Raw genomic sequence first — 11,874 nt, 5'->3', positions numbered from 1 at the left:
TACAGTATGTTGAAAAAAGGTCATAGTACAGTATGTCGAAAATAGGTCATAGGCTAGTACAGTATGTCGAAAAAGTAATGAAAAAAGTCATAGTATAGCATGTCAAAAAAGTCATAGTATAAATAGTATGTTGAAAAAAATCGAACTATTTTCTAACTGCATTAATTCAGATTCAGCCAAAAAAACGATGATTTTTTTCCTTTCTGTCTTTTTTTTATTCAACTGTTGTTAATGAGGAATCGGCAGTGGGTGTCAATTAGTGTAATGAGCGCAGAAAGGCCACCGGACCAGCAGGCTGTCAGTGCAGTGAGAGAAGGAAACAGGACGCAGCTGCAGCGCCGCAGTTCACGGCCGAACCCTGAAGACACTCCACTTTGTTTGAGTCTGCCCCTTCCTCCTCCGGCTCCTCCACGCTGGAACCCTTCGCCTGTTGCACACCGCTGTTGTTGTCGTCGCGCCGGGAGCATGGCTGCCATCAAGGCTCTGGAGCAGTGGTGTAAACTCCAATGTGACGGCTACCGGGACGTGGCCATCACCAACATGACGAGCTCGTTCAAGAACGGAATGGCTTTCTGCGCGCTCATACACAAGTACAGACCGGACCTGATGTAAGTGTTGAACTTTGGCAATGTTTCCTCAAGGGTTTATATGTATTTGGAGCCATGTTAACCCTCAACCCTGAGGGTGTATTTTATAATCTGATACAGATTTACTTCTGTTGTTAATATTATTTATAAGGAATCTCATCATGTGGCCTTGAAAATATATCATTTTCTTATATTTTATTTTTATTTTGAAATCATCAGAGTTGATTTGTAGATTTATTTATTAAAAAAAATACATATTAAGGTACATTTACATGTAAATACATGAGATTATAGCCATCTCCATTGGCAGGTTGTTGTTCAACACATACAAAGTTAAGAATAAAAAACAATAAACATACAATAAACCAAGACAATGAAGCATTATAATAACAGTTGTGGGTTAGATGATGTTGATACTGTGTCTAATTTCCCTCTCCCTCCCTGTTCATTGTCTGTTTTCCCAGAGACTATGACTCACTCAAAGAGGAAGATGTGTTTGAAAACAACAGACTGGTAAGATGTCAAGTTGCTGCAACCTTTTTTTGGAACAGAGTTCACAGAGAAGCCGTCAAATCTGATTTAGCATTTAAACATCCACTTCACAATGGCACATCCCCGAGATACTCGCCGTGTTTGTTCCTGACTTGGCATTTACTGTACACGGCAGCAGATGGGCTTTCTATATTTATCTGTTTCAACAATTTTAACAGCGGCGCCGTTTAAGCTTCTTGGTTGAAAGTAAATTTCTCGAGCACTTTTTACACTCCCATCAAACTTAGATGACCTGAAATCTTTCCTCTGCCTCCGTCCACTTAACCTCATTTATTTTGTTAACCCCCACATGACCCGAGCCGCTCAACTGGGGAACGTCTCCATTATTTAGTCTCCTTCTATGCGGCTTCCTCCCGAGGGTTAGGGGGGCCCTGCACTCTGCACCGCTTCCCTGTCGTCTCGGATGATCCTGGCTGTGTCAGCAGCAAACAAACCAGCTCAGAGGCTCTCTGGGCTATTACATTTTGAATGAGGCTTGCTGTCGTCATGGCGACGGTTCAGTTGAATCCTGAGAAGCCTGATTTGTGGCCACGGAGTAGTTTGTGATCAACTGTTGACGATGCTCCCTTGCGCCGAAACACGAGCGCGTCACAGTAATTCACACCCTTCTTTATATTTCATGAACAGTGTCGCGTTTCTTACAGGTGGTTGTTTTACCAGCTGTTAAATAATGTGTGCAACCGGCAACCAGCAACCAGCAAAATGCCACATCCTCACATTCTTTGGCTTCTGTGCCCTTCTTTTGTATCAGACTTGGTATTCAGTGAGGCTTTGCTTTTTAAATTTAATGAGCACGTTCAGGCCGATCCTAAACAATGGCCCGATATGTATCCTGCTCCCTCCATCCTCTTTCTTATCCCTACTAGCTCACAGGAAGTGTGCTATTCATTATACAGCCCTCACCACAGAATACTGCTCGTCTATTTAAAGTGGATTGTATTGTCTGACATTTTTACACATGCTCTAATTGTAGGAGCTGACATTTCTGAGCCCAGTGAATACCATTTTTTTAATATATATATATATACAGGAAAAAATGTGTTCACTTGGTGCGTCATACACGATATGAGTCAAGGGCTGTTTGTTAAACTGTGTAAATCTTTCCTTTTTTTTTTTTTTTTGCTGAAGGCTTTTCAGGTCGCAGAGGACAAGTTGGGGATTCCAGCTTTGTTGGATGCAGAAGACATGGTGGCTTTAAGGATCCCAGACAGGCTGAGCATCCTCACCTACGTGTCCCAGTACTACAACTACTTTAAAGGACGCCCTCCCAGTGAGAATACGCCTGGTTCACACATCTTACGTTACCGTTTAGCTGCAAGAATACTTATTTTTTTCTTGCATATTTCTTTTTCAGCTCCAGACTGATTCTCTCTTGTGCTGTAATGTGATGATTGACACCGACATGTTTGACTCTTCCTCAGTGGGAGGTGTAAAAAGGCCAGCAGAGGGCTCCAAGGAGGAGCCATCAGAAAAGAAAAACCTCCCAGTGGTTGCCAAAACCTTTGTGTCTAAAACCGCCATTGAGAATCGTTTACCTCCCACTCTCGCTGCGAAGACCTCACCCAAGTCGGCCAGAGCTGCTGCTCAGGTTGGTTGTGTCGGAACACGGCATCAAACAATTTAAATTATGGACGTGCTTATATTGTTACCTTTTTTTAATTATTATATAAAAGAAAAAGGAGGATTTTGTGTATTTTCAGAGGGTTAGGTTAGTGTGAATAATATTTTTTTAGGCTCTAGCATTAGCTCACTTTTGAGTTTTCTTTCACAGAAGGCAGTTCTTGCAGAAAACTCCAACAAGAACGGGACTCTCAATAGCAAATGTGTTGCATGCAAGAGCCACGTTCATCTGGTTCAGAGGCACTTTGTGGAAGGCAAGCTCTACCACAGGAGCTGTTTCAAGTAAGAACGTAATTCATCCATACTTTCCTGTCATGTGCCGTTCATTGCATTAATCATTTCATGCTGATAAACCTCCACTAGATGCAGTGAATGCTGCAGCGTGCTTCATGCGGGAGGCTACAAACCCGGGAAGAACGCAGACACGTTCATCTGTAACGCCCACCACGACAGTTCCAAACCATCTTCCTCCCAGGCTGGCATCAGAAACGGAGCCGCCACTTCAGCTGGTCGATTAAATAGTGCCAGTCAGACCCAGCCTACACCACGCCCCTCCTCTGTGCTGTCAGCCCCGCTGAACAGTGTCCCGAAGCCAGTCAGTCCGACTCCGCCCACCCAGTCCTGGACCGCCTCGGCCCAGAAGACGCAGACGGCCCGGCAGAAGTTTTTCCAGGCTGCGGCGACAGTCACAGAGGCCTCAAGTCACAGGAAGCCAGCTGAGCCCTCCAGCGCTTTAGGAAGGCCAAAGGTCCCACCGGGTCCTGGTGATGAAAAGAACAGAGAAATAACAACCGTTTGGAAGAAGTTTGCAGAGGAAAACCGCAACAATAACAATAAACGTCCGTTCAGTATCCGATCAGCGGACAGACGGTGAGTATACTCCTCTTTTCCCACCGTCTGTGTGTTTTCTAACGCCGTCTGTTATTGAGAGATGATGGTGAGGGGTTCCCCCTTCTCTGCAGGTTTGGAGATGAGCCAAGATCAGCTGACAGCCCCAGTTTGAGGAAAGACAAATGCAGCCAAGGCCCAGCAGGAAACCGGGCAGGACAGCCCTCCACCCGCCAGACAAACAATAAGGAACCACCATGTCTGAAGGCCATCAACAAAGACGACGCGAGGCCAACAACTGCACACACGGCTGCCAAAGGCAAGCGCGACGCAACTCATTTCTGTTGGTCCTGATCCATTATTAGACATGTAGCCCCCCCCCCCCCCCCTCCCCTCCCTGTCTGTCTCCCAACGCATTCTCAGAAAACAAAGCCCTTTTGTCATCTTTGCCCTATTTCTTCATCCATTTAGCATGACGTTGGAGCAAAGCTGGATCCTGACATTCTCATTTATGTCTCACACTTTTAATGACATTTCATAGTTGAGCCGTCGCTCTCGTTGGATGGAGGCGCGGCGTTGTGACAGTCAGGTGCTTTCCAGACAGAAACACAATTACTGCTGGTTTTTAACGCTCATCAGACGATCATCTCTTAATGAAGTCTGCCCATCATGGGAAGTAATTACTTCCACATATTGACTATTACTCCGACTGGTTTAGGAAATCAAGATCACCTCACGTTTCAGGGTGCGTTCGTCGGTTTGTCAGCGTGATTTGGGTCTCGTGATACAGATGTGCTGGTGAGGATCGGTTACTTTTTAGTGCATCGCTTGTGAGATGAGATGATGAAACCAGCGCTCATTATCAGCTGTTCACGCGAGTGTGACACGGGGGAAGAGTCAAGGGAGTCTTTGTTTACTGGGTACGGGAACGTGAACTTTCCTTGAGTGCACACTTCATCTAAACTAAAGCACATGTCAAATAAAAGTGATTACATCCCCCGAGGAAATTAAGAATGACTTCAACATGAATTCATGTGACGTATGAAGTAGTGATGCGCTTCTCTTTGCCATCATGCGTTTAAGACTCAACTTTTCTGTCTAAACCGTTCGTCTGCAGATCCAGCCTGGAGGCCGCTGCAGCTCAGACCTGTGGGAATGGAGCGAGGATTAAAGTAAGTCTTTAATATTCACTGTTGCTTCATCGCTCACTTTGGGGGGAAAAGTTGGAGGAATCACACAGGTGGTGGAAAAAAAAACATCATTCAAACATGGCTGACCATTCAGCTTATTCACTCTCCAGAATGCCGAGTCGTGGAGCTTCTCCCGTCTCTGTTAATGTTGACGGACTCCGATTGCAGCAGCTAACTCTGTCCCCCATCCTAACAACCCCCAGGGAGTGCAAGGCCTGAACCTTTCCCACTCTAACACTACATTCTCATGTTTCTATTCCTCAATTCACCACCTTTATTTATCATTACAAAATAAAAGGTGAGGCCTTTACTTCCGTTTGTTCAGCCTATACCGTCAGATAAATGCTGTGTCACCATTTAAAATAGTGACACATTTCATTGTGCCTTTCTCGCAGAGATGCCGAAGTCTTTACTGAGCAACACAAGCCTGGATTCATGTCAACGACTTCCACGACCGTAAGTCCAACGAGGCCTCCCTCGGCTCCAACACCTGCAGAAGTACCTCCGCTTGGATTTGTTCTGTCTGATCCCGCACAAGTCTCTCCCCAGAAACCCCCGCTTGGGTCTGGAAGCCTCGGTGAGTCCCTTCTGAACGTTATAATTCCAGACATTCGTCTACGAGACACACGGTAGCAGAGTGTCACACTGTCTTTGTCAATAAGGTGAATTGTGGCATAGCATAGCATACTTCTAAGTACTTATCTAGGCATTTCCCATGAATCAAACTAAGCTGTAATTTTATAAACTCTCTGTAAGTGTTCAGTATTTAATTGCATGTAAGTCAAATATCCACTCTTTTTGAGGAAAGTTTCTATCTTTTCCAATTTACCTGAGGGGAGTATATGTGAAAAATAACAAATAAATTGCTATAATACTCCTGAAAAGCATAATCAATTAAGATAACACACTTAATTTATTAACCATTATGCTTGTTAAATAAAGGAGGAGGATCATTGAATGTTAAAAATCCTACATCCAGAAGTTGTTGATACTCAGTCTGGTTCCATATGGTTATTATTATTATTAGTAATATTATGATTATTGGCTAAACATTCCTAAGGAAGCTGCCCTGTGTTTTTGACGTTCTTGTGTTTATATTTCTGCTAAAAACAGAAAAGAGCATCAGCAGATTGAACTCTCAGCATGTAAACCCTCCTGTCCTTATTTTAGCTTTTAAACATGGGAGCCACTCGCCTGTGAAATCCCCAAGCAGACGGCCAGCTGTGGAATCTATTAGCTCTCCATCGACTGCTCCAGCCAATCACGCAAATCCGTCAGGTTGGTTCCCAGCTTCTTCTTCTTCTTCTTTTTTTCTCTGAAAATGTCATCATCAAAGCCGCACACATGCATGGCCTCGGCCATCTTTGTTGATTTTCATATGAGCAGTCATTTCTCACCCAAAATAAATCAGGTGAAGTCATATGTGACAATGCTTTTCTGAAAAGCTGCCATGAAAGGACTATCTAATCCTATTTTATCTACCTCTTAGGTGCTAAAAAGGGAAAGTATTTGTCACCCACCAACGCCTCCAGGACTGAAATGAGGTCACCGTCTGTAAGTTCCCTCCATTAAGTCTCTTAAGAGATTAATTAACAGCTTTACAAATATGCTTTCATTATATTCCCGGTTTAAAAAAAAAAAAAAAAAAAAAAAAAAGGGACGACCTTCTTCACGTTTAAGTGTCCGAAGTGAGAATTTTCAAATTAAAGTTATCTCTGCTTCGGCAGTGAGTCTTAAGTTCTTTTGTTTTATATCAGGTGAAGTCTTATCACGTTCCGGCGGAGCAGATCGAGAGGGACCTGGATGATATTGAGACAAACTTGGCTCAGCTGGAGAAGGAGGGTGTGGAGCTGGAAAAGCAACTCCGCAGCTGTGAGGAAGGTACTTTATTCCCGTCGCTCTTTTTAGGGTTGTCCGTCTCACGATCGCGATATCTCAGGAATACCTTCACATTTAGCACCTTGACTCAAAGGTCACCGTGACCTCAAACACCATAATTCAATAATTTATATGCTACATAACCATTCAAATGTCTTAACGTGATGACATCTTGGACAGGATGGATGTAAACTGACTGGTTGGCGGAGGTAATTCTAGTCCCCGCCTCCTTCCTGTCCCCTTGTTTAGACGTGCACACAAAATTGAATGTTGACGTGTCAGGAATGAGCTGTGCAATTTCTTTTTTTCCCCTCAAACTCCCCGATGCTGAGGCAGAAGATGTCGATGTAATGGTCAATTTTGCTCTCTTCCAGTGAATAACCTTGACACAAACTTTGATATTTAAATGCATTTCTGCAAAGTGCTGAATCCCAACGCTGCAGCAGCGAGAGCATCTCTGGTGTGTGTGTGTGTGTGTGTGTGTGTGTGTTTGGGGGAATTTACCTGCCATTTCTATTACTGTTTCTGCAGCCAAATGAGGTGAGAGGCACAGACAGCCCACAGGGATGTTGCTTCTCTTTTGAGGTAGTGGGAGTAGAGGGAGCCTGATTGCTTTGCTCAAGGTCAACATGACTTGGATATAGTAATATATATTCTGGTCAATTGCGTACTTTTTTTTTTTCTTCTCCTATTCGCCACCCAGGAAGCCTGAGCAATGCAATCACTTGGCCAGGATTCCACATCAATTGCACACCACCTAGGAGATCATCTACTTCTCAACTTGTCGTCGTAGAAACTAAAACCCCGACACTCGAGATCAATCCCGGATATAAAACCCTGTTTGTTCTGGTGATGGCAGAATGTAGACCGACTCGTCCTGCGTCCCTGTTCCCATCGGGCCTCGTTGTAAATGTGACTTCGGTGTGTGTTTTGATGGATTAGTCACTAATTGGGATGGGCAAATATTCGCTGTAAAAATCAAATGATCCCCTACTCGGGTATTCCAGTCCGACTTGGTGAAGCAGAAAATGCAAGCTGTGTTGGAAATCATAATAAAGTGGTGGACCGAAGAAATCCCTAAAGCATGAACGCTGCTTTAGGAAAATATTCAAACCGTCTTCTAACGTTTTCCATTCGTATATTAATCGCCGTCTTTGTCGAAGCCTCGCTGAACGTTGGGTAAAGATAAATAAGTAAATCAACGTTAATCCCTGCTGGACTTTTGCTAAATCATTATTAAATAAATGATGAAGACAAATCTGTGCTTCATCATGTATTCCGTCTGTGTTGCTCTACACCCCCTGCATGTTAAATTGTTTATTGAGATCATGTTTGGCAGGTCAAGATGAGGAATTATGTTACAGCTGGGGCCTGTCTATTTACTGTTGGGCTGCAACTAATGATTACTGTAATTATCGATTAATCAACTCAAGTTTTTTACATAAAATGTCAGAAAATCATAAGGACTGCTCTTTATATCCTAGGTGACATTTAATACTAACTCTTTGAAAACCAGAGATTCAGTTTACTTTAATATTTGACAAAGAAAAGCAACAAATCCTCACATTCATCATTTTGGTGTTTTAGAAAATACATTTAATTTAAGGAAAAATAAAATATTCACCCAAGCTTTCATTCGGAAGTCAGCGGGGAAGACTGATAATGTCAACTATACAGTAGATAAATAATAATTGTTGAACATCTGCAGCACATGACGATAATGTTTACAAAAGTTATTAAAAAGTATCAGATTTAAGGTTATTAACCTGAGCTGTGTATATTATTGTTAGTGTGTGCTCCCAAAAAAACCCCACATGTATTATATGCACATTGTATATACACATGTATTATTGCACTTAATTACATATTATTGTGTAACCAATACAGTCGTATGAAAACAAGGAGTTGAGAATAAAATGAGCTGTGATGGTGGATGATGAGGGAGGCTTTCTGATCTTTATATTAAATAAAAGGTTCTTTTTTTCTTTAACAACATATAATATATAAAAATATATAAAATGGGAGTGAAAACAATTATTCTCCAGCTCACTCAGTCACTGCATTATGTGATATCTGGAGAGCACAGAGCCAAAAACGATATTTAAATATTGCCGTCTGAAGACTCTGAGTTTAATTTGTCCCTGCAGAATTTCTTTTACTCACAAGTCGGAAACATTTGAGTTGAGTTGCATTAAGTGGATAATAAACGCCCGTTTTCTCTTTCCAGAAGTGTCTAGAAGGTGCTGTAATTGTTTCTAAGGTGTATTCATGTTAGTGGCTAGATTCAAGAACTTGATAAAAGTTGGTCATGGATATAAAATGTAATGTATTACTAACATAAACATGTTGTTTTCCAGAGGGGGAGGGAGACATATTAATGGACCCGCTGATGGTCGACTGGTTCAACCTGATCCGAAAGAAGCAGATGTTTATAAGGAAGGAGTCGGAGCTTGTATACGTGTGAGTTGTTCTATAGCTTTGGATGCAGTTTATTCCATAAGAGCTCATTTTACTGCAGCCATAACTAAATATTTTCCTCCTATGAGAAAGAAACCTGTTATAATTTGTATTATTTACTTATAAAACTCCAACGTATTAACCATCAAAACCAGACAATATTGGTGCATGATCGTTTAGTTTTGGGATTGTTGTGATGTGCAAAGTAAATAAAGTTAACTTTAGAATATATATGTGTATATATATATGTAGAGCCAGGACTCAGGAGCTGGAGCAGCAGCAGCCAGGTGTGGAGGGGGAACTTCGCAGGCTGCTGGAGAAGCCAGGTAAGAGGTCACAGACTCACTTCTGTTAAATCATCTTTTTTCTAGCTCTAAAGTCTCCAAACTTGGCGTTACAGATCATTTAAAGTCCAGAGAGGAGCAACACCGGGAGAAGAAGTTGATGCGGAGGCTGGTGGAGATCGTGGACGGCAGGAATGCAATAGTGGAGGGTCTGGATGAAGACCGGCTGAGGTGATTCATCTTATAAGGGATTTTTACCTTATGATCACTAATGCAAAGCAACACTGGCCAAATAAAACTCCAAGTGTTTTATTTACATATCAGTTTTTTAATCATTTCAGGGAAGTGGAGGAGGATCAGCAGTTGAATGAAATGATGCAAAATCTTGGTAAGTATTGAATAAAAGTATTTTTCTTTTACGTTAGATGTTCCTGAATGAATGCATCCGACTAATGCACATTTATTTTTTGATGAATAGGAGTAAAGAAAGCCAAGAATAAGAGGAGGAAGTCTTCCATCTCAAAACTGTTCAGGCGAAGAAGTAAAAGACGAGTTGAATGATGGCAGTTTTACAAAACGTACATTATTGTCTTATGATTTTATTACCCCCCCCTTTTAAAATGTTTGAAGGTTTTTATATTTAAGTACAGTACAATGAGAGGGCAGACGAAGAGATCAGATCATGTGTTCCTAGTTTCACAATATTTCACATTCAGAATGTTTTTGTTCATCATTCACCTTCAGTTCTTTGTTTGCTGTTATTTAAATAGTGTGAATATCTTAATAGCATATTCATTGTTTGTTTTTCACGATGGGTGTTATGTTTGTTTTTCCAATTGTTTTCCCAAAAAAAGAGGTGTTTTATTATGTGGAGCTGTGAATATATTTCCCCTTCTATTAATTAGACTTTGGTAGAGGAGTGTCAAAAGAAAGACATGGATATGTTTCTCATGTAAAGATTCTTTATATTTATTGGATGAGAATGAGTTGCACTGGGTAAAGAAAAAGATGTTGGGTGTTAAAAACATAAGCTACCATGCTTTACAAATCACAGAGGGAACACTGTCTGTAATCCTTCAACAGCCTTGATCTAAAATGGAATTTATCATATTTATTTAATCGTGGATTTTAACACATTTCCTGCACGGACATTAAAAAGCCTTGACAGTGAAGTGTGTCTGTCTGTGGAGTGGAGAGCCACACATGTTGCCTGGCTGCCGTTCCTCCCTCCCTGTACTGTAGGTGGCAGCCTGGGTATGTTCTATCACCAGGCGACAACTTGGAAAATCCAATTTGCCACAGTACGGACAGTTAATTTCTTTTGCTAATTTTATAAATGCTGCGAAAAATGTTCAGCTGTGCTGATGCAATAATGTTATGTGAAAAGAGGATTATGGAGCAGTAGCTTATGGCCGGGGTAGGCTTATAAACTATAGGTTGTATTGAGCTCTTTATCTTCAAACCAGGTTTAATTAAACATTACTCTTTACTAATATCTGCATCAGGAATGCTCGGCACCTGAGCTATTAAAATGTTCAAAGGTTGTGTGGAGTCACTCGTGTGAGAAAATGGCATTCAGTGTTTGTAAAGGAGCGAACCGTAATGCTGCATTTTACTGAATGGTATGTACGTGTATTCTTTTTTTTTAATAGTATTTTTAAACTTGAAATCAGTAGTCCAATAAATCCTTTGAAGATTAGTGTGTATGAGAGGTTGAATTATTTACTTAACAGCTTCCTTTGGCACACATCTCTCTATTTAAACACATCCTTGAACTTTTTATCACACCACTTCCCGTATTTCAAGCTTCACCAGTGATTCAACGACTGCCAAGATCAGACGCTGCTTTCAGTAAGAAACCAACAATGGATGCGACTCCTTTTTCTGCATTAAAGCTGCATCCATGTATGCTTTTAATAAGGATTTTAATTTGTCTTTTTTTTAGGATGACATCAAGATAATTCACTGGCGTCAATATATTACAGCTACTTAAAAACTACATATCCCTCATTTTGAGATGCGTGAAATTGTGATCATGAACTTGGAACACAATCTTTCTAGCTGAGCAGAGTTGGGGATGATATTGGTACAAAATGCCACGCGTGATTCGGCTGACAGTCGAGACTGAATGTGTGATATTAGAGTTAATTAAAGCTTTGCGCCCCATCTACTGCAAATGCTTGCACTTCTGCAATTAAGAATCAAAGGCGAGGGCTTAGTGTCAGGGGGGTGTCTAATACATGGTTTTAACAGGAATGGGACCTGATTTGCCAAGCTCCTAGCGACAAGCATTAACAACAGCCTCAAATTAGAGGGACATTAATATTCATAAGTAAAACAATTCATCCTGTGAATGTGTGATGAAATGGAATCCTCCGAGGTGAGCTCTCGTGTCCAGGCTGCCACCGTTCATTAAAATATGCCATTACCCATGAAGTGCTTAATCTTTATGAAACGGTGGAAAAAAAATCAGTTTGA

At 41.5% G+C, this 11,874-nt stretch overlaps 1 protein-coding gene across 1 annotated transcript; it reads left to right on the top strand.

The window, feature by feature from the left end:
• The first annotated feature begins 389 nt into the window (after positions 1–389).
• Positions 390–11,241, top strand: micall2a (mical-like 2a). Its single transcript, XM_084037184.1, has 17 exons — positions 390–608; positions 1,052–1,100; positions 2,268–2,409; positions 2,561–2,727; positions 2,911–3,041; positions 3,123–3,629; positions 3,722–3,906; positions 4,705–4,759; positions 5,173–5,354; positions 5,948–6,055; positions 6,267–6,331; positions 6,535–6,658; positions 9,013–9,115; positions 9,365–9,438; positions 9,513–9,627; positions 9,738–9,784; positions 9,875–11,241. Exons 1-17 carry the CDS (start codon positions 466–468, stop codon positions 9,955–9,957), a joined length of 2,280 nt encoding a protein of 759 aa, XP_083893310.1. The 5' UTR covers positions 390–465; the 3' UTR covers positions 9,958–11,241.
• The last annotated feature ends 633 nt before the right edge of the window (positions 11,242–11,874 follow it).

Source organism: Eutrigla gurnardus (genome assembly GCF_963514095.1).
Source record: "Eutrigla gurnardus genome assembly, chromosome: 20".
NCBI classification, from domain to species: Eukaryota; Metazoa; Chordata; class Actinopteri; order Perciformes; family Triglidae; genus Eutrigla; species Eutrigla gurnardus.
The sequence above is the reverse complement of the archived record's forward strand: the minus strand, read 5'-3'. Positions and strand labels throughout refer to the sequence as shown.